The following is a 23,740-nucleotide window of genomic DNA, read 5'->3' on the forward strand; positions in this document are numbered from 1 at the left end:
TCCGAACAGTTAAATGCCAACTGACCTCCTGAGAACATACAGAGGCCATTGCATCCATAAATGTGTAATTTCAAATGGGATGCACTAATGTTTCAGATCCTTAGGTTTTTAACCGTTTTAAGGCTGACAAACAACCAATGTATAAACGAAGATAAACCGCGCAAATACAAAAACAAACCTAATGAAACCTCCTTTTACCCCCCTGTCTATAGACGCGGCTTGTCAGCTCTCACTAACAGCCACCGGACCCAGCGGTGAGAAAACCATCTTTCTCAGGCTCCCTACACCTAGGGCAGACGCGACTTGGGTCCCACTATACCCAGGAAGTTGGGATGTCTCGCCCACCGGAACCCCGGTCTGTGTGAATACTGTGTAAATACTGCCCTCGTGCAATTAGCCATCAGCAAGAAATAACAGATTGTACACTGCGTACAATTATAAAGAAAGTAAATTTACAAATGTCGCTTTATCAAACAGTTAGTAGAAAAAAGGAAAGAAAATAAAAAGGGCCCATTAGTTAACCCAGTCCACAGTCTCACATAAGTAAGTTGTCTCTGACTTGTGCGCTGGACCCACAGTCTGCGTGAAAGCACACACCACATTCCGAATGTCGCTCGAAGCCCATCTCTAACAAATGGGCTCCCCCACAGGAGTGTTGGTCCTTCCTCCTTGAAGCCATTCATCTGCACAAAGCATCTTGTGCAACTGGGTCGGCATCCTCACCCATCTTCCTCCTGTCTTCTCCCTGCTCTCACCATAAAGACCTCGACCCACACCAGTTCCGTCACAAAAACCTCGCCGCCCAGCATTCTCTAGGACCTTCTCCCAATTCCACCATCCTGACTGGATGACGCTACATTCCTAAGGTGAACAACAAAGCCCCTTATCTCAGCTCAAACCCATGCAGGCTGAAAGCAGAACAGACTGCTCTTACAGATCTGCTAAAATGAAATATGTACTTACAGCATAGCAGTAAAAATCTGAACCAGGGCATCACACTAATGATAGAAAAATAAATAAATAATGCTGAGAAAATGAGTTGTTGAATCTATATGTTGCGGAGTCAGTTCAGTGCTGAGGTGAGTGAGGTTATCCACGCTGGTTCAGCAGCCTGATGGTTGAAGGGAAATAATTGTTCCCGAACCTGGTGGTGTGGGACTTATGGCTCCTGTAATTCCTTCCATACGGCACCAGTGAGAAGAGAACATGTCCTAGATGCTAGGAATCCTTGATGATAAATATTGCTTTTTTGTGGCAGTGCTCCTTGGAGGTTGTGCTCAATGGTAGAGAGGGCATTTCCTGGGATGGACTGGGCTGCATTCAATACTTTTTGTAGACACCACACGCAGATGCTTCTTTCAAATGGGCCTTGAATGGATACAAATGTGCCCAGTACACTTTCCAAATCTGTATAGAGCCCTGGGGTGGGAGAGGGTTTATTGTAAAAGGACATTGATAGGCAGGCTCAATGGGTGGAGGAAATGTGATGGAGAAGTATGAATTTGTAGTAAGAATAAGGAGAGAGAATATGGGTGAGTTTCAATAGCCCCAAGGGATTTGTAGGAATTGGGGAACGTGGTCTTACCTGTGCACAAATCCTTGAAATTGGCATGACATATTTAGATTGATATTGACATAGTTTAGATGGGGCAAATTGGGAAATGCCATTACAATGCGCAAAGAGTTAAGATACTGGGAACACGTATATAAAGTTTTGGTCAAAAAATGCAAGGGGATTGTTTCAGAGAGCACTCATAACTTGGAACTCATGAGGAGGTTTGGCACGGCTTCGTGGGCCAAAGGGCTTGTATTGTGCAGTAGATTTTTCTATGTTTCTTTTTTCTATGAGGTGTATACAGAATAAAACAAATCCTTCAAAGGGAATAGGATAGGCAGTCATAAGGGAATAATTAAGATTTTTGAGAAGCAGCAGGGGAATGGGTCTGGCAGAATTAGTTCTGATGAATTCAGATATTTTAACCTTGCTCCACAATAATTCTATAAACTAAACAAAACACTAAATTAACTTAAATTAAATCAATCAATTAAAGATATTGTAAATAATCTGTTATTTCGTTATCTTCCTCACTGACAATGAAATTAATGGAGCCACTAGAAGTCCAGCATTCAGATGCCACAAATTGCACGCTAGGAATTAGCAGGAAGTCCATGCTCCAGCATCATGCGGCACGAGGTGCTTTGCAACTTTGGATGTTCAGGTTTGTCAGGGTTTGCCTATGAGTCCCAAACTTCCGCACAGTTAGGAAGATAAGAGCCAACTGCTTTGTGTGGAACAGCCAGATTTTAAAGCAGATTTCAACTCGTTATCTGCTTATTAGCTCTTTGCTGCTCATGGAAGCACATTTTACACAAATTTGTTGATGTGTCTGTTTGATACTTAGTCAGAAACACACCAGATATACATAATTCACTCCTTTTAGACTCGCTAGCATGAAACACTGCAAGTCTTTGGTTATTTTCAGCCATTAAAAGAAAGAAAACAAAGAAAAATTGCCAGTTGAAATGTAATTCTTGTTTGTCTTACCTGATTGTGTCATTGTTGTATTCACACACAGCAAATGCATGACAATACTGGGATAAACCAATTGGACCACAAGGCTCAGTCTTCCTGTCACAGAATGTACCCATGAATCCCTCTTTACATGTGCCAGGCTGGCAAATCCCACCGTTTTCAGGTCTGTTATCGCAAATCCCATACAGACAAGGGCAATCTACAAAAGGCGTGCAAATATATCACAGGTAGAAATGATACATGCTCTCTGATCAGCAAACTTGCACCCTCTCTACTTGGGTAGATTTATCTTCAGTTTCATCGTCCTTTTCCTCAAAATTTAACCCAGTTTTTGTAAGCCACCATGCTTGAATCCCTTCAATCGGCTTTACCTCTACCACAGTACCCAAACAGCTCTATCAAAACCACAAATGACAGCCTGTGACAAGGTTGAACCATCATTCTTTGTTCTTCCCATCCTGTCTGTCACATTTGAATCTTTTGACCACATTCCCTTTCCCTCAAACTCTTCACCAAAAAGAAGGAAATACTTTCCCTTGATTCCATTCTTACGTTTGGCCCCAAAGTAAACTCTATTCTTCAACCACTATCCTAATTTCTGTCACTTTTTCTAACCTCCAATTGTTCATAAATTTGACCCCACAATTGACTGAGGTAACCTTCTGACACACATCTGCTCCTCACTGACGTTGCTTATTTTTACTGTAAGGTTACCTGATCAAGGCAGCTGGTAATTCAATAATAGGGTGTTGCATTAAAAAAACTAGAAATGGTAATGGTAACTATAGAAATAAAAATGTTGTAATAATGGAAATGAATATGTGCAGTTTTGCTTGCCGCATTATCGGAAAGATGTAACTACACTAGAGAGAGTACAGAAGAGACCCATCAGCTGTTGCCTGGATTGGTGGACTTTAGTTATGGGGACCGATGGCTGAGACTTTTTTTCCTATGGTAAGGTATCAAAACTAAGAGTGCACAAGTTTAAAGTGAAAGGAAGAATTTTCAAGGCATCTGAGAATGTACCTTTTTTTTGTAACTACAGAGTAATTCATATCTACAATATGCTGCTAGAGAAAACGATGGAATCAAATACAAGTCATTTGTTTAAGAGCACTTGACCAGCAAAGCGTAGAAGGATACAGTCCTAATGAGATGTGGGTGAAATGGGCAAAAAGATCAGTAGGGACATGTAAATGCACTCTACCACTCTGCAACTCAACTATTTTGATGTCTTTCAGGGAAGAACACCGAAAGTCTTAACCAAATCTGGTCTTTATGTGATTCTTTCTAAATGGGGAACTTAAATATCGCCTGAAATTTGCTTAGCAAGATAAAATTAGGGGAGGAAATGAAATGCTAGCATTAGGTCCCTCACCACACAGCTGAAAACAGTTATTACCCCTCAACCATCAGGCTCCTGAGGAGTAATAACCAGATTTATCACTCTTTAAGAAAGGAGGAAGGCAGCAGAAAAGAAATTACAGACCAGTTAACTTGATGTCAGTGGTTGGCAAGATGTTGGAGTCAACTGTTAAGGATGAGGTTATGGAGTACTTGGCGACACAGGACAAGATAGGACAAAGTCAGCATGGCTTCCTTAGGGGAAAATCTTGCCTGATATACCTGTTGGAATTCTTTGAGAAGATTACAACTAGGATAGATAAAAGGGATGGAATGGATGTTGTATATTTGGACTTTCAGAAGGCCTTTGACAAGGTGCCACACGTGAAGCTGCTTACCAAATTAAGAGCCCATGGTATTACAGGAAATTTATGGCATGGTTAGAGCATTGGATGAGTGGTAGGAGGCAATGAGCGGGAATAAAAGGATCTTTTCCTGGTTGGCTGCCAGTGACTAGTGGTCTTCCGCAGGGGTCAGTGTTGGGACCGCTTCTTTTTATGCTGTATATCAATTATTTAGACAATGCAATAGATGGCTTTGTTGCCAAGTTTGCAGATGATACAAAGGTTGGTGGAGGTGCAGATAGTGTTGAGGAGACAGAAATGCTGTAAGAAGGACTTAGACAGATTGGAAGAATGGGCAAGAAAGTGGCAAATGAAACATAATGTTGGCAAATGCATGGTCATGCACTTTGGTAGTAGAAATAAATGTGTGGACTATTTTCTAAACGGGGAGAAAATCCAGGAATCTGAGATGCAAAGGGACTTGGAAGTCCTTGTGCTGAACACAACTAAAGGTTAACTTGCAGTTTGAGTCAGTGGTGAGGAAGGCAAATGCAATGTTAGCATTCATTTCAAGAGGCCTAGAACACAAGAGCAGGGATGTGATGCTGAGGCTTTATAAGGCATTGGTGAGGCCTCACCTTGAGTATTGTGAACAGTTTTGGGCTTTACATTGAAGAAAAGATGTGCTGGCATTGGAGAGGGTTCAGAGGAGGTTCACAAGGATGATTCCGGTCGTGAAAGGTTTATCATACGAGGAACGTTTGATGGCTCTGGGTCTGTACTCACTGGAATTCAGAAGGATGACAGGGGATGTCATTGAAGCTTCTTGAATGTTGAAAGGCCTAGACAAGAGTAGAAGTGGAAAGGATGTTTCCCATAGTGGGAGAGTCTAGTGCAGGAGGGCACAGCTTCAGGATGGGGGGGGGTGGAGGGGGGGTTGTCCATTTAAAACAAAAATGCGGAGCCATTTCTTTAGCCAGAGGGTGGTGAATTTGTGGAATTTGTTACCACAGGCAGCTGTGGAGACCAGGTGTACTTAAGGCAGAGCTTGATAAGTTCCTGATTGGACACGGTATCAAAGGTTACAGGGAAAAGGCTGGGGAGCGGGGCTGAGGAGGGAAAAATGGATCAGCCATGATTGAGTGGCGGAGCAGACTAGATGGGCCAAATGGCCTAATTCTAATCCTATGTCTTATGGTCTTCTGGACAACTTCACTCACCCCAACACTGAGGTCACAAATAATTCCACAACGTAAGAACACACTTCTAAGGATTCTATAATTCCTGTTCTCAATATTATTTATTACTTATTTATCTATTATTATTATTATTATTTTGTTTGTCTTTCTGTATTTGCACAATTAATTGACTTTTGCACATTTGTTCTTTGTCAGTCTTTGTTTTTCTCATTGATTCTATTGTGCTTCTTTGTATTTATTGTGAATGCCTGCAAGGAAATTAATCGTAGGGTAATATATAGTGATATCTATGTACTTGGATAAATAAATTTACTTTGAACTTTGAAAGCAGTGCCCATATTGCATTAGAGAATCAAAAATCAAAAAGGGGCTGTATACATTGAAGCAGATGGCTGCACATTGTATTAATAGCTGAGTTATTGAACCTTAACGCTAAGCACAATTGTTAATACTAGCATTTGCAGAGGTAATAAAATATATTTCTCTGATGATTAAAATCCAAATCCAAAGGTTTTAACACAAAATCTCTGCAATACTACGAAAGTTTCTATCTTTCTGGTGAAATGTTAAACTGGTGTTATGGCTCTCATATCTTGGAGGTTAAGAAATCCCATTCTGATATGTTGAACTAGGGCAAAGGAGTCCTGGATAAAACATACCCTCTAACTGATATCAATACAGCAGATGATCTGGCCATCAGCTCATTGTCATTTGTAGGAAATAATTGTGCATAGATAACCTGTTGTTTTTCACACACCACAGTTAAGGCAGTGTCTGCAATTTATTTGAAGTGCATTGAAAGTGACATAAATGCAGTTATTTTTTAAAATGCTGTAAAGGTCAACAGTTAAAGATCTGATTTTGTTTCTTTAGTGGCAGCACTCCCTATTTAACACTCTGTTTGTCAATAGAGTTGCCTCATGACTGAATTTTATTCTGGATGTTATTGTTTTATTTTCTAGCATGAGATTTAAGTCAAATGAGACAAATTGTCATTTTGCCCAGAGCAAATTTGCACATCCTGCATACATTTCAGGCAATACGGCCACTCAAGTAAACTGCTGCCTTGTAGTTTAGAAGTTATAGAGATGAAATACCACCCAACAGTTAGCAAATATAAAATTAACAAAATTAGGGGTATTGTAACCTAACTCACCATGAAACCCGAGAGATTGGGTGCAACACTGAATTTATATTCCATTTGATTTCCCATTCATCAGATCTACCTCACTATTTTTTGGCTAGGGTATAAAAACAATTCTGCCACATTCTCATCTGATAGGCAAGATTAAAATTATATTCCTTGTACCAATTTATACAGATCCACCAGCCCCATTTGTTAGTTACAATATAGTCATGGACTATCCATGATTACAATGAGAAACTCTACATAACGTTATTGTGAAACATGTCACATTTTTGCTTTAGTTTAAATCCTTATTAACACTACTAGTTTAGTACATCACTGACCTTGGGTGCAGTTTTCACCATGTTTATTGTGTCCAGAACAAATATGACAGGCAATTCCTTTAAAGTTTGAATGGCATTTGCATGAACCATCTCCTTCTATTCCATCAGAGCACTGTGAAAAACAAAAGTGATATGTTTATTGTGTTTTATTTATACTGCATCGGATTTGGAGTAACAATCATTGTGTTCTCCTTTAGACTCGTACTGAAGAATGACAATAAACAGACTTGAACATTGAAAATCAATCATTCTTATTATAGATAATCATTCAAAGATTCTTCTGTTAATTTTACTTTCATTTAAATTACTTTGTACTTCACCTTTTCAGGAGATGTAGAATAAGCAATCCATTTATTGCTACAGCAGGACTCAAATTTATAGAGTGCCTGTCACATTTCAGGGATGAACACAAAGTTAGTGAATATGAAGTAGTTGTCTTTGTGGGAAAATGACACAATTTGTTCATTGGAGAAATTGGCTGAAAGATTAACATTGGGGAAATTCCTTCCCAATGGAACATTTACAACATGATAATGGCGAAACAAGATGGGTGAAGAAGAGGGAACCTGCATTTATGTAGGGTTTTCATATCCCATCACAATATCTCCATCTCATTGCAGCTGAAATGCAGAAAGCGCAGCAAACAATTTGCAACCAACAATATTCCATATCAACAATTTTGAGTGATGGGCATATTTTGGCCAAGAGAACAGAAGAATCCTTAGCTCTTTTCAAAAAGAGTGAAAGATTTCCAAAAAGAGTAGAATTGGATTTTAAAAGATCCTTCTGAAAGAGCAGACAATGCTGTGGTTTAACATGTCTTCAGAAGGGCAGCACATCAGAACAAACGGGACAAAGCTTCTCAATGGAAAGTCAGAACAGATTTCTGTGTTGATGTTGCAGGAAGGGGACTTGAAGCCACAGTCTTTCAACCTGGAGACGGAAATACTGACAAATGAATGCACACTGTTTAATCACCTCAAATGAAATGGTGATGCACAAGAGGATGAAATCAGAACAACACACCAAATACAAAAAGGTTACAGGAAACTAAATCATGGAGGCATAAAAAGATAAAATTTTAACATTGAGGCAGGAGATCAGGTGCCAAACAAGTCCTTAGGATGATAAGTTATAGACCTGGAAGTCTTATAGGTCAAGGGGATGGCTGACTAACACAAGGCCGGAAGGTTAATTTCAATTTCTTCTTGAGCCTGAAACTTTGTACAGTCAGCACCTGTCCAAGGTCCAAACGTGCTCAGAGTCCTACAAAACAATGAATTGAGAGAAGTAGAATGAACCGAAGCTTGAATTATGACCTGCCTGGACATGGGGAAAATAGCCTCCTTTTGTATTGTGCATTTCAATGGTAGCAAATACTTAAAGGCTTTAATCAGTTTTCTTAATTAATTAATTTAGAGATGGAGGTTGGTAGCAGGCGCTTCCGGTCCAACACGCTGAACCGCCCGGTGATATCCCCGTGACCAATAAATCTACTAATCCCCATGTCTTTGGAATGTGGGAGGAAATCAGAGCACCCAGAGGAAATCTATGTGGTCATGGGGAGAACGTACAAACTTTTTAGAGACAGCTGCAGAAATTGAACCTGGTTGCGGGCATTGCAATAGCATTATGCTAACTGCTATGATACTGTGCCATCCATAATGAAGCTCAACAACATACAAGTGTTTTGATAGTTCCTTTACTGGTTTTTGGTTAAATAATTAACCTTACTCTCAATTTTTCATCAACTTACTTCTCCGTGTCCATAACATGGATTTTGGAAACCACCTAAACAAGCCTTGCAATCTGGTCCGTAGAAGCCCTTACAGCATTTTGGTTTCTAGACAAAACAAAATTGACCACATTTTAATTTATTATAAAGATCTCTTCAGGAACAATACGCTTTTATTCATGTTTAATATTAGTAACATGGTGTAATGACAACAATATCAACAAAACCAAAGAGCTGGTCATTGACTTCAGAAAGGAGGATGGTGCACATCAACAATACCAAAATTGGAAGAGTTGAAAGCTTCAACTTCCTAGGAGTGAATATCACCAACAGCCTGTTCTCTTGCAACCACATTAACACCAATGTCAAGAAAGCTTGCCAGTGCCTGTACATCCTGAGAAGGCTGAAGAAATTTAGCGTGTCCCTTTGACCTTCACAAATTTTTATTGATGCACCATAGAAAATATCCTATCCGAATGCATGACAGCATGGTATGGCAACTTCTCTGCTTGAGAATACAAGGAACGGCAGAGAATAGAGAACACAGCTTAGCACATCGTGGAAACCAGCATGGACTCTGTCTATACTTCTCACTTTCTCATTAAAGCAGCCAGCATTACATTCTCTTTTCTTATCCCTCACAGGGCAGAAGATTCAAAAGACTGAAAAGCATGTAATACCAGATTCTACCCCACTGTTGCAAGATTATTGATTGACTCATGTCTTCACAATCTACCTCCTTATGACCTTGCACCTTATTGTCCAACTGTACTCTGTAACTGTAACACTCTATTCTGCACACCTTTTAGTTTGTACTATCTCAATGCATTGTTATATGAATCGATCTGAATGAACAATATGCAAGACAAACTTTTCCACTGTACCTCAATGCCTGTGACAATAATAAACCAATTTAAAGCACATTAATATCATTATCCCCTATCTCCGGCAGAAATATATTACAATGGATTTTAAGCCCTAGGTAGGAAGCTAATCTTGGGACATTATTAGTGAGGTATCTATAACCTTCTGCCCTGTAGTCTCCATGAAAGACATCTGATGACTAAGTTCTTTTCTATCCGGTAGGAATTCTGCTCTCCCTTAATAAGCATAAACAGTAAAAGATAGTAAGTCTGAAGTCTGATTTGTCAACCAGAGAAACTATGGGAGTTGTGAGATCAAAGCCACTAAAAGATAAATTAACCGAAGGGGTAAATACCCATTTCTTCTGTATGGAACCTGGAGAAATTGTAGCTCCTCGAGCCTACGAGGGAAATCTTCCACAGATCACCTCCTCCTTCTCCAGCTTTTACTAGCCTTCATTGGGCAGCACTACAGGAGCTCAATTCACAAATATTAATCAGCTTCCTGCCAGTCAAATGGACGCTAGCTGGATACAAACTAAGGCTCCAATTTAAATGGGAAGGATGGAAAATGGATGTAGCCGCCTGTAAGAACATTGGGCTTGTCTTGATCTAATCAGAGGAGCACATTTAATACCAACAATCTCCCTGTCACCCATACTTCCCCAGCTTTTCTTCTCTTTAGATGATATGTTTAACACACCAAGAAAATAGATAGACAACTTGTTTTCTGGAATAAAAACAGGAAGTGCTGCAAATGCTCAGTATGTCAGGCAGCATCAATGGAGGAGGAAAGAGAGTTAACGTTTCAGGTCAGTGTGGTTCTGATAAAACATTAATTTTGTTTTTCTGTCTCTAGATATACTGCCTAACCTGATGAATATTTTCCACTCTAATTTTATATTTCCAGTATCTAATGTTTTATTCATTTTTTACCTGCTTCTCTGGCCAGATCATTGGCCAAATGATTACCAAGGCTTGACACAGCCTTCAGCTTCTTGTTTCATTTCTCCCTTCTCTCCCAAATACCCAGCCAAGATGGAAAGGCAATACGGGAATTTGGGACCCAATCTCAGAGTCAGTATTGGAATCAGGTTTATTATCACCAGCATGTGTTGTGAAATTTCTTAACTTAGCAGCAGCAGTGCAATGCTATACGTGATAATATAGAAAGAAAAAATCAATCAATCAATCAATTACAGTAAGCATATATGTATATTAAATAGATTAAAATAGTGCAAAACATAAACAATATATATAAACAAGTGAGGTGGTGTTTGTAGGTTCAATGTATTTAGGAATCGGATGGCAGAGGGGAAGAAGCTGTTCCTGAATCACTGGGTGTGTGCCTTCAAGGCTTCTGTATCTCCTTCCTTACATTAACAATGTGGAGAGGGGAAGCCCTGGGTGATGGGGTCCCTAATAATAGATACCTCCTTTCTGAGGCACTGCTCCTTGAAGATGTGTTGGATACGATGAAGGATTATACCCAAGATGGAGCTGAATAATTTTACAATTTTCAGTCCTGTGCAGCAGCCACCCCCACACCCCACCCCCAACACCCCATACCAGACAACGATGCAGCCGGACAGAATGCTGTCCACGAAACATCTGTAGAAGTTTGGGTGCCTTAGATTGCAAACCAAGCCTAATGAAATATAGCCACTCATTTCCTCCCTGTTCATGTTCACCCCTTGAGTGGTGCTAGCAACCTAAACTAATGCTTACAAATTTCTTTGTTGTTGGGAGCCACTTATATTGTTGTAAATAACCACTTGTTATTCATATCCAAAACAGAACAAAAAGATTTCCATGTTTCACTGAAATTGTAAATAGTTGTAAACAGCACTTATCAAAAGAAAAAAAAATTTAGAAAGAGTATCATAAAATTAATTTTTGGGGAACTTGGGGAACAAGTAAAATTAATCATCTGATCCATTATAAATTTCATTCAATATTCCTTTCATAGACATGATAATTTTATATTTTTTATGATGTGTGTGATGCCAGTAATGCCGACATTTCTTATCCATCACAATCTGCCCTCAAAAAGGTGATTATGTGTCATCTTAAATTGTCATAGACTACATAGTAAAGATACCCCTACAATGCCAATGGTGACACAAGCCCAGAGTTCAGAGTCAGCAGTTTTGAAGGACCAGCAATATATTTCAAAGTCAAGACGGAGCAGAACTTAGACGGTGATGTTTCCATGGATCTGCTGCCCTTGTCCTTTTCATAGGTAGAGGTTACAACTTGAAGAGCAGTTCAAGCTGAGTGATCTCAGTGCATTTTGTAGATAGCGCTTGCTGTAGCCACTGATTCAGAATCAGATTTAACATCACTGACGCATGTTATGAAATTTGTTGCTTTGTGGCAGTAGTACATTGCAATACATAAGAAGTACTGTCAATTACAATAAGAAATATACATATTAAAAGATTAAATTAAATAATTAGCACAAAAAGAGAGCAAAAATATTGAGGTTGTGTTACTTAGTTGGTTCAAGAAATCTGATCGTGAAGGGGAAGAAGCTGTTCCTAAAACATTGAGTGTGCATCTTCAGGCACTGGGGGCACGTCTTGGGTGATGGGAGTCCTTAACAATGGATGTCACATTTTTGAAGCAATGCCTTTTGAAAATGTCCTCGATGCTGGAGACACTAACGCCCATGAGTTTACAACCATCTGCAGCTTTTTCCAGTCCTGCGCAGGGGCCCCTCCATACCAGATGGTGATGCAACCAGTTAGAACGCTGTCCACGGTACATCTGTAGAAATGTGTTCGATTCCTTGGAGACATATAAAATCTCCCCAAATTCTTAGGTTTTATACACTAGCATGAACATTTAGTGTGGTGCAGAGCATTGCCAATCAAGTGAGCTGCTTCCCCCTGTCACACAAGGTGTAAAACAGCCACTCTACCAGGTAACAGTGTGTCTGCTGCATATCATTGCCAAAGTTAAAACAGCACATAATTTGCTTGTGATCCTATTATGTTTCTGATGCTGCACCATCATCCTGCAGAGGGAAATAAAACAGTCCAATAATCTTCCAGTGTAATACAGGCTAAGCGGGTACTTTGAGCAGCTGTTTTACTTGCCCCATAAGTAGCCCAAACATAAATTTTGGTGCTTATTCACATTAACTCCAATAATGCCAATAGAGTTTACTTTCTATTGACAATTTAATACATCCAATGTCATTGGGACCAAAAGAGTTGACTGGAAGCTTTATAAAGGATATATTAGAATTAGATATGAAATTCTAATTGGCCATTTCAGAATCATTACTAGTATTATGTACCAGAGAGGAAAGGAGGCAAGCATCGAGTATATCATAGACAGAAGCCGAAAGGGCGGCCACAGATGACCATGCCAATGGCATGTATTCTGAGATAGAAGAGAGCCCTACACATATGATGACATCATCTAAGCCACCAACATGATCTGAAAAGAGCTGTGGAAAATGACTTAAACACAAGACGGAGATGGGCGAGATTCAGTGTTAGGACAAAGTAATCCAAAAGGAAAGTTTTAAAGATTACTGAGATGCATACTGGAAAAGACAGAGAAAGTACAGGGAAATGTAAACAGAAGCACACGAAGCCGGGGTCTCTATAACACATAACATGTATGTGCGTAGACCTGGGTTCTATAATCCAGGTACAGTACACTGCACTCGGATGCCACTGTTTCATCGACTCAGCGGGCCAAATGAGCTCCTTCTGCACCACAACAATTTGTGATTCCACTTTCACTTGATGTCTATCCATCGTAGGCAGTGTCAGGAAATAACGCACTTGTCACTTAAGTAAAGTGAACCAATAAAGCCCCGCGGTGGATAAAAGAAAAAATTCTCAGCAAGAACATGGGACAAAATGTCATATTGTTTATCGGATGCTGCAAAAAAAAAGATTAAGAGCAGAATATGCTGAATGTATTCACCAAAGGAGGCAGGATCTGTGGTACTCAGCATGTCAGGTCACGTCCAACAGCAGAGATATGGCCTCACTTGCCATATCTGTTTCCTGTCTTTATTTTAGATTTTCAGCGTCCTTAGTTTCTCCGATTTTCAGTATCTGTGGCGATGTATTTTCTGATTTTATTTCAGACTTCCAGCATCTGCAGTTATTGCTCACGATGCAAAAAAAAAGTCTTACAAAAAACAGCATTATCTACCTACCTTTAGGAAGTTTGCTTCAACAGCACAGAGCCCAGGATCCCAGAAACACCCATTTCAACAGGGCAAGCAATACGCTGTGGGCAGTCCCTCACCACCAGTTCAAAGTTCAGGCAAGGGGCCTAATGTAAATTAAAGTGGCAGAGGCGCATGCTGGAGGTTTTGGCCCTGAAATTGTGCAGTAAGAAATCAGGTATTCTGCAAATGAATGTGTCCAGGGAGGTTTCCCCACACAACAAGCATCTCAACCAACCTCTGCCCCAAGGCTGTCCATGGAAAGTTTAATTTAGGATGATTGTTAACACAGAGCTTCATTTGAAAGCAAGTGGGGAAAAAAAAACTTGCAAAGTAAGAATATAAAAGGAAAGAAAGGTTGAGGAAACATGATTAGAGTGGGAAGCCCCAGTAGGAGAGCTGGCACAAACCTAAGGGGACAAATAGCCTCCTGCGGTTCTGTATATTACACGAGTTTACAATCTTCATGGAAATGAAAGAGCCGATAATTTACAGCAAACATTCTTTGGCCTTTATTTAGCTACAACTGAGCATTCACTGCAGCTACTTCCTATGTAGTGAAGTAAAATAAGCTGTCTCACACTCCATCAATAAAAACACAACAGGTGAGAGACATCATCTTTCCCAACTATCCTCCATATAGTGGCTCACAATTGTTGTTCAAAACCCATTTACAATACTCTAAGCTTCTAGAAATATAAAATAACACACTTACTTTCATCAGCATTATACCCTGAGGTTATCATTTAATAACACTGAGGCTATTTGATTTACTGCATTGTAAACCACAATTGAAACATTATTCTCTTTTAAATCATCACATTTTAGAATTTTTAAGGCACAAAGACACGTGAATAGAATGCAACTCAAAGTTGTCCATCATATTAAATACAATAAAAATTAAAGTACTTACAACAACAGTCTGGTTGCAGTGTCTTGCACAGCCAGTGTCACTTCTATAGATAAAATCACCTACTGACATATAGTATACACAATTTTGTTCATACGATTCCTGTGGATACAAAATGATTACTGTGAAGAAAGTATAAATAAAGCAGATCTCAAAATGGTACAAAATTATAGGATATTCAAGACTGATTTGTGATATTTAAATCATAATGGATATATTCAATCACAATGTAATGTAATAAAATTAAAATTTATAATTCACAAGTTATTGTAGTCCATCAAAAGGAATTATGACTGTTCTTTTCACTGATTTATTTTGTGGTGTTCAATTTTCCAGTGCATCAAATTGGCTTGAAATTTTGATGTGCAATACAAATACACTTAAATGAAATTCTTCCAGCAGATATTAATTTGATTACCAATGATTTCTTTTTTAAATGGCCATAGGAACTTCATATTACTAGGGGAGAATTTTAACTTGGATAACAAATAATAAATAGGTGCAGAAGTTATTAGATTCTGATTTGACCCCCAGCAGTGGAAAATAGTCAACGTTCCCAAAAATACCTGCTTTATATTGATTTTTTCCTGTGATCTTCATACCATGCAGTATCATTAGCTAATTTAATAAATCAATGCAGTACCACCCTATCTCTCTTGTGCCACTTTAAAGCCAAGAGTTAGAAGACTTCACTCCATTATGCCAGCTTTCCATCCCCAGTTAACTCCTGCAGTTAAAGTCACTGAGAACCGTTCAAGATCTCTCCTTAACACCACAGCTGACAATGACAATCCCAGTGAGGAGTTAAGTATGGAAACTATGACATTGAACTCGGCAGACCTTCAGAATAAGATGCAGTGCTTCCCTCTGCCCATTATTTCTGCATGGCATTTTATGAAATTGGGTTGTAAGTTGGAATCCTTGCCTGAAGTTGAACTCCAGCATCAAGAAGGCCATTCAGGCTGCTCAATATCACCTCAGACTTCTATGAATCCAACAGCAAAACAAAACTGACCCTTGATGGACTTCAGGAAAAGATGGGAGCCAATTAGTTTACCACTCACAACATTCAATGATGTGCTACTCTATTTTAGTGTTGTCTGCAAGATGCACTTCTACACAGTTCACTTGGAGAATCTTTTACTCTTCCTTGAAAAGCATCAGAAAGTGTTTTTTATATAAGCAGAAAATGGGCCCTAATTTCCTCTACACCCATTTGATGCAACAATTGACAATTGCCTTGCCATTACTTTGAAGTTTTGGACTGGATTATGTCTTCATGCCTCCGATCGGGGCTTGAAATATAATGTCTTTTTTTAAAATTCAGAAGCAAAAGCTCCACTCTTGAATACAACATATGTCCAATTTAACTAAATAGAGACTGTTATCTATACAGAGCACATCTGGTACACAGTAACTCACTGACCAAACACCTCCAATACCCATCACAGTTGCCCCCCTACCCCAGACTACTAACACTGTACCCCAAAACTCACTGCACCTAAAATCCACATCAGACAAACTCCAAATCACTAAATCCCACACCTTGAATAAAAATCATTTCCTCAACTCAACCAGCCCTGATTTCAATTATTAATTGTACCCTGGAAATGAATAACCAGCTACTGACTAACACCAAGCTTCCTGTTTTATTTATTTATTGTACCCCTTCCTATAATGAATTTTCCTCTTTCACCAGCACCTTTATTTTATTTATTTATCATATTTAGAGATACAACATGCTATAAGCTTCCGACCATCTAGCAACACACAGATTTAACTCAACACTGCCAACCCTGATTCTCAATCGTCTTCTCCGGCTTAAAGACCCCAAAGCTGACTGCTGATTTTAACCCTGGCATGACCAGCCACAACCCCGATTTCTGACTACGACCCTACATTGCATGGCCCTACAGATTTGCCGAGCTATTTTTGTGTGAATTGCAACCTGAAGGAAGGGCCATTCCTAGTGCTGCCAATTCAACCATACACAAAGTTTTAGCCTTTGTAATTTAACGAGTTTCCTAATCCTAGCTTGCAAACAAAGCTTTCCTTGGCACTTTGTGCAATTACAAACCAACACACAATTTCAAATGTGTAATAACACATATTACAATAACATCTACCAAGATAATGCTGAATGTGAGAAACTTGGAATGAGTACATTTACTTGAGGGGCACAGCATCTCTTGTGATAGGTCCTTTAAGTCCCACTTATATAAGTCTGATTAATGTTTTTGGTCAAAGGCCTCTCTTCAGGACACTTGCTCACATTCATCAATTTGAAATGTTGACTGCTTTTATTTCTACACATCTGCTGGACTTGAGTATTTTCAGCATTTTCTGTTTTTATTTCAGAAATTTGCAGATATTACCACAATATCTTGGCATCTCAATGAGACTCAGTCAGCATATCTGCTGACGGGTTTAAGAACCAAAGGGGACTAATATTTCAGGGAGCTACTAAGTTACTTCACTGGAACTTATGACATTGCAAGCATTCCACTCAGTCAATTAAGTTTGAGTGCATATGGTAAGGTATTTGTGGCAACATATGATACAACATAATGCCCACAAGGTTTTGCCTGTTTGACATTAAAGAACATGAGCCTGAATTCTATTGCTGACCAGTAATGTTTTAGCTGGCATTCTGCCATGGTTGTGGTGGAGGTGCCAGAACTGGTCTTCTGAATGGGCAGGCAGGGCAATGATAAGTTTGAGCTCCTATGCCTGATAGCGACTATGTGTCCTGGAACTCTGGTAAGAAGAAAACAAGCTAAATGAAATCTTGCTCATAATCTGAATACTTTAAAAGCACACATATTCACATTTTTTCCCCAAAGGGAAAGATTTGCAGAGGTGAAGAACAAATTGGATTTCTCCTTCAAGGATCCACGACAGAGACAAATGAGCTCCTTTGGTGCTGGATGATTCCATGACTCACAGATCAACCAGCAACATATGCAGTAAGTAGAAGTATTGAAACAAAATTCAAGGTGAAACTATCAATTTAGTCTTTTGTTTAATTAAAAGCCATAGGGAAGTTCAGGATCCTCATGACTTAAAGTGCTTGAACTTCACTCGTGGTTTATGACTCAATTAAACTACAACAACTACTCATCTACTAATATTATTCCAAATGGATCACATGTCAGAGAAGTCAAAGTTTTCAGATTTACCATTGGCGTGCTTCCATTCGGGCAGAGACTATTATCTAGTGAAGAGCAATGTCCGCAGGGAGCCTGGAAAGCAGAGAAGATTAAAGCTGTGATGTTAGATAGAGCCCAATATTAATATGTACAATTTAGGATGCAGCTTGATATCAGAAACCAGTGCACAGTGCCACGTAGGTGGCAATGTAGGTAGAGGGTCGCCTGGAGCAAACCATGGCCAAGGCCTACTTGACAATGCTAACGAGTAGAGGAGTTAACACTTGCCAGTATATCAGCTACTAATCCTGGAGAATGAGAACAAGGAAGAAAATTAGAATGAGGCTTGGAACAGTCAGCAGAAGCCTTTAACGGGCACCATGGAGGTGTTCAAAGTGCGAAGTAAATTTATTATCAGAATAGATACTGTACATGTCACCATACACAACCATGAGATTCATTTTCTTGCGGGCATACACAGTAAATCCAAGAAACACAACAGAGTCAATGAAAGACCACTCTTAACAGGGCAGACAAAAAACAACTTTGCCAATCTGAACTGACTGGGGTGTGCAAGTGAGGAAATCAAGGATTACACAAGGAAGTATTAAGGCCAAGGTCTTGAAGCTTATTGATTAGTGTTGAGGGGATGATGGTATTGATTGCTGAGTTGCAGTCGATAAAGGGCATCCTGCTATATGCACCTTTGCCATCTAAATATGCCAGGGTTGAGCAAAGAGCCAATAAAATGGCATCTGCTATGGACCTGTCATGGCAGTAGGCAAATTGGAGTGGACAAGTCATTTCTCAAGTAAGAGTTGATATGCTTCAACGCCAACCTCTCAAAGCACTTCATCGCATTGGATGTAAGTGCTGCTGCTGGATGATAGTCATTGAGACAGGTCACCACGTACTTCTTAGGCACCGCTATAATTGAAGCCTGCTTGAAGCAAGAGGTTAAAAATCTCAGTGAGCAACTAGTTGATTGGCATAGGTGTTTAGTACTCTACCAGGTAACCCATCTGTGCTGGATACTTTCTATGGCCTCATCCTGCTGAAGTATACTCTCACATTGGTGACTGAAATCACTGGGTCATAAGAAGCTGTGGGAGTTTATGAAGACTCCTCTGTGTTTTGATGGTCAAAGTGAGCATAGAAGGCATTGAGCTCATCTGGAAGCAAGCCCTGTTGTCACTTATGTCGCTTGGTTTCACTTTGAAAGAGGTATGAGCATTCAGCTCTGCCACAGCTGTCAAGCATCCCCCAGTGACCCATAATTGGTCTGTAATCACCACTTTGCATGTGAGATGGTTTTCTGGAGATCCATTCTGGACCTCTTGAATCTTATTTGGTCACCAGACCTGAATGCCACTGATCTGGCCCTCAGCATATTGTGAATCTCATGCATGGTTGTGAAAGACTGTTAATGATCTTGCGGTGACACACTGACAACCATGGACACAGAGTCACAGAGAAGTACAGAACAGAAACGGGATCTTCAGCCTATCTAGTCCATGCTGAAACCATTTAAACTGCCTACAACCATTGACCTGGATTGGGACCATAGCCCTCCATAACACTACTATCCATGTACCTATTCTAACTTCTCTTAAACTTTGAAATAGAGCTCACATGCACCACTTGTGTTGGCAACTTATTCCACATTCTCACGACCCTCTGACTGAAGAAGTTTCCCCTCATGTTCCCCTTAAACTTCTCAACTTTCACCCTTAACCCATGACCTCTGATTGTAACTCCACCCAAGCTCAGTGGAAAAAGCCTTCTTGCATTTACCCTTTCTATATCCTTCATAATTCTGTACACCTCTATCACATCTCCTCTCAATCCCCTACGTTCTAAAGAAAACACTCCAAACTTATTCAATCTTTTCTTATAACTTGGGTCCTCCATACCCAGCAACCACAAGATACAGAAGCAGAATTAGGCCATGTGGCCCATCCAGTCTGCTCCACCATTTTATCATGGCCAATCCATTTTCCTCTCAGCCCCAATCCCCTCCCCCACCTCCATATCCCTTCATGCCCTGACTAATCAAGAATCTATGTCTATTTAAGGCAGCAGTTGATAAAGGCTTGGCCTCCACGGCTGCTTGTGGTAAAGAGTTCCACAGATTCACTACTCTCTGGCTAAAGAAATTCCCCTTCATCTCCATTCTTAAAAAACACCCTTCTATTCTGAGGCTGTGTCCTCTGGTCTTAGACTTTCCCACCATAGGAAACATCCTCTCCACATCTACTCTATCAAGGCTTTTCACTATTCAAAACTCTTTTCAAATGGCAAGCCATTTAATCCTGTATCATTTTAGTGAAACTCATTTGAACCCTCTCCAGTTTCACAGAAACATAGAAACATAGAAAATAGGTGCAGGAGTAGGCCATTCGGCCCTTTGAGCCTGCACCAGAATTTATTATGATCATGGCTGATCATCCAACTCAGAACCCTGTACCAGCCTTCCCTCTATACCCCCGATCCCTTTAGCCACAAGGGCCATATCTAACTCCCTCTTAAATATAGCCAATGAACTGGCCTCAACTGTTTCCTGTGGCAGAGAATTCCACAGATTCACCACTCTCTGTGTGAAGAAGTTTTTCCTAATCTCAGTCCTAAAAGGCTTCCCCTTTATCCTCAAACTGTGACCCCTCGTTCTGGACTTCCCCAACATCGGGAACAATCTTCCTGCATCTAGCCTGTCCAATCCCTTTAGGATTTTAAACGTTTCAATCAGATCCCCCCTCAATCTTCTAAATTCCAACGAGTACAAGCCTAGTTCATCCAGTCTTTCTTCATATGAAAGTCCTGCCATCCCAGGAATCAATCTGGTGAACCTTCTTTGTACTCCCTCTATGGTAAGGATGTCTTTCCTCAGATTAGGGGACCAAAACTGCACACAATACTCCAGGTGTGGTCTCACCAAGGCCTTGTACAACTGCAGTAGTACCTCCCTGCTCCTGTACTCGAATCCTCTCGCTATAAATGCCAGCATACCATTCGCCTTTTTCACCGCCTGCTGTACCTGCATGCCCACTTTCAATGACTGGTGTATAATGACACCCAGGTCTCGTTGCACCTCCCCTTTTCCTAATCGGCCACCATTCAGATAATAATCTGTTTTCCTATTTTTGCCACCAAAGTGGATAACTTCACATTTATCCACATTAAATTGCATCTGCCATGAATTTGCCCACTCACCCAACCTATCCAAGTCACCCTGCATCCTCTTAGCATCCTCCTCACAGCTAACACTGCCGCCCAGCTTCATGTCATCCGCAAACTTGGAGATGCTGCATTTAATTCCCTCATCCAAGTCATTAATATATATTGTAAACAACTGGGGTCCCAGCACTGAGCCTTGCGGTACCCCACTAGTCAGTGCCTGCCATTCTGAAAAGGTCCCGTTTATTCCCACTCTTTGCTTCCTGTCTGCTAACCAATTCTCTAACCACATCAAAACCTTACCCCCAATACCGTGTGCTTTAAGTTTGCACACTAATCTCCTGTGTGGGACCTTGTCAAAAGCCTTTTGAAAATCCAAATATACCACATCCACTGGTTCTCCCCTATCCACTCTACTAGTTACATCCTCAAAAAATTCTATGAGATTCGTCAGACATGATTTTCCTTTCACAAATCCATGCTGACTTTGTCGGATGATTTCACCGCTTTCCAAATGTGCTGTTATCACATCTTTGATAACTGACTCCAGCAGTTTCCCCACCACCGACGTTAGGCTAACCGGTCTATAATTCCCCGGTTTCTCTCTCCCTCCTTTTTTAAAAAGTGGGGTTACATTAGCCATCCTCCAATCCTCAGGAACTAGTCCAGAATCTAACGAGTTTTGAAAAATTATCACTAATGCATCCACTATTTCTTGGGCTACTTCCTTAAGCACTCTGGGATGCAGACCATCTGGCCCTGGGGATTTATCTGCCTTTAACCCCTTCAATTTACCTAACACCACTTCCCTACTAACATGTATTTCACTCAGTTCCTCCAACTCACTGGACCCTCTGTCCCCTACTATTTCTGGAAGATTACTTATGTCCTCCTTAGTGAAGACAGAACCAAAGTAATTATTCAATTGGTCTGCCATGTCCTTGCTCCCCATAATCAATTCACCTGTTTCTGTCTGTAGGGGACTTACATTTCTCTTTACCAGTCTTTTCCTTTTTACATATCTATAAAAGCTTTTACAGTCAGTTTTTATGTTCCCTGCCAGTTTTCTCTCATAATCTTTTTTCTCCTTCCTAATTAAGCCCTTTGTCCTCCTCCGCTGAACTCTGAATTTCTCCCAGTCCTCAGGTGAGCCACTTTTTCTGGCTAATTTGTATGCTTCTTCTTTGGAATTGATACTATCCCTAATTTCTCTTGTCAGCCACGGGTGCACTACCTTCCTTGATTTATTCTTTTGCCAAACTGGGATGAACAATTGTTGTAGTTCATCCATGCAATCTTTAAATGCTTGCCATTGCATATCCACCGTCAATCCTTTAAGTGTCATTTGCCAGTCTATCTTAGCTAATTCACGTCTCATACTTTCAAAGTTTCCCCTCTTTAAGTTCAGAACCTTTGTTTCTGAATTAACTATGTCACTCTCCATCTTAATGAAGAATTCCACCATATTATGGTCACTCTTACCCAAGGGGCCTCTCGCGACAAGATTGCTAATTAACCCTTCCTCATTGCTCAAAACCCAGTCCAGAATAGCCTGCTCTCTAGTTGGTTCCTCGACATGTTGGTTCAAAAAACCATCCCGCATACATTCCAAGAAATCCTCTTCCTCAGCACCTTTACCAATTTGGTTCACCCAATCTACATGTAGATTGAAGTCACCTATTATAACTGCTGTTCCTTTATTGCACACATTTCTAATTTCCTGTTTAATACCATCTCTGACCTCACTACTACTGTTAGGTGGCCTGTACACAACTCCCACCAGTGTTTTCTGCCCCTTAGTGTTACGTAGCTCTACCCATATCGATTCCACATCTTCCCGGCTTATGTCCTTCCTTTCTATTGCGTTAATCTCTTCTTTAACCAGCAACGCCACCCCACCTCCCCTTCCTTCATGTCTATCCCTCCTGAATATTGAATATCCCTGAACGTTGAGCTCCCATCCTTGGTCACCCTGGAGCCATGTCCCTGTGATCCCAATTATATCATAATCATTAATAACAATCTGCACTTTCAATTCATCCACCTTGTTACAAATGCTCCTTGCATTGACACACAAAGCCTTCAGGCGCTCTTTTACAACTCTCTTAGCCCTTATACAATTATGTTGAAAAGTGGCCCTTTTTAATGCTTGCCCTGGATCTGTCGGCCTGCCACTTTTACTTTTCTCCTTACTACTTTTTGCTTCTACTCTCACTTTACACCCCTCTGTCTCTCTGCACTGGTTCCCATACCCCTGTTGTGAACTAACCTCCTCTCGCCTAGCCTCTTTAATTTGATTCCCACCCCCCAACCATTCTAGTTTAAAGTCACCTCAGTAGCCCTCGCTAATCTCCCTGCCAGGATATTGGTCCCCCTAGGATTCAAGTGTAACCCATCCTTTTTGTACAGGTCACGCCTGCGCCAAAAGAGGTAAGATATGGGCCCAAAAACTGCTCACAATACTCCAAATGAGACCTCACCAGTTCCTTATAAAGTCTCAACATTACATCCTTGCTTTTATATTCTAGTCCTCTTGAAATTAATGCTAACATTGCATTTGCCTTCCTCATCACAGACTCAAACTGTAAATTAACCTTCAGGGAATCCTGCACAAGGACTCCCAAGTTCCTTTGCATCTCAGATTTTCTCTCCATTTAGAAAATAATCAATCCTTTCCTTTCTTCTACCAAAATACATGACCATACACTTCCCAACACTGCATTTTATCTGCCACTTCTTTGCCCATTCCCCTAATCTGTCTAAGTCCTTCTGTAGCCTCACTACTTCCTCAAAACTACCTGCCCTCCACCTATCTTTGTATTGT

The 23,740-nt window shown here is 40.3% G+C and overlaps 1 protein-coding gene across 2 annotated transcripts in view; it reads right to left on the reverse strand.

Moving 5' to 3' along the window:
* Nucleotides 1-23,740, reverse strand: part of stab1 (stabilin 1) — a 341,714-nt gene that overhangs the window by 205,025 nt on the left and 112,949 nt on the right. For both annotated transcript variants that reach the window (XM_072280942.1, XM_072280940.1), the window contains exons 19-23: nucleotides 17,773-17,835; nucleotides 14,597-14,695; nucleotides 8,647-8,733; nucleotides 6,891-7,002; nucleotides 2,546-2,732 (exon numbers count right to left, since the gene is read on the reverse strand). In XM_072280942.1, coding sequence (XP_072137043.1) covers nucleotides 2,546-2,732; nucleotides 6,891-7,002; nucleotides 8,647-8,733; nucleotides 14,597-14,695; nucleotides 17,773-17,835 — 548 coding nt within the window. The remainder of the gene's footprint in view (nucleotides 1-2,545; nucleotides 2,733-6,890; nucleotides 7,003-8,646; nucleotides 8,734-14,596; nucleotides 14,696-17,772; nucleotides 17,836-23,740) is intronic.

This window comes from Mobula birostris, chromosome 16 (genome assembly GCF_030028105.1).
Source record: "Mobula birostris isolate sMobBir1 chromosome 16, sMobBir1.hap1, whole genome shotgun sequence".
Taxonomy (NCBI): Eukaryota; Metazoa; Chordata; class Chondrichthyes; order Myliobatiformes; family Myliobatidae; genus Mobula; species Mobula birostris.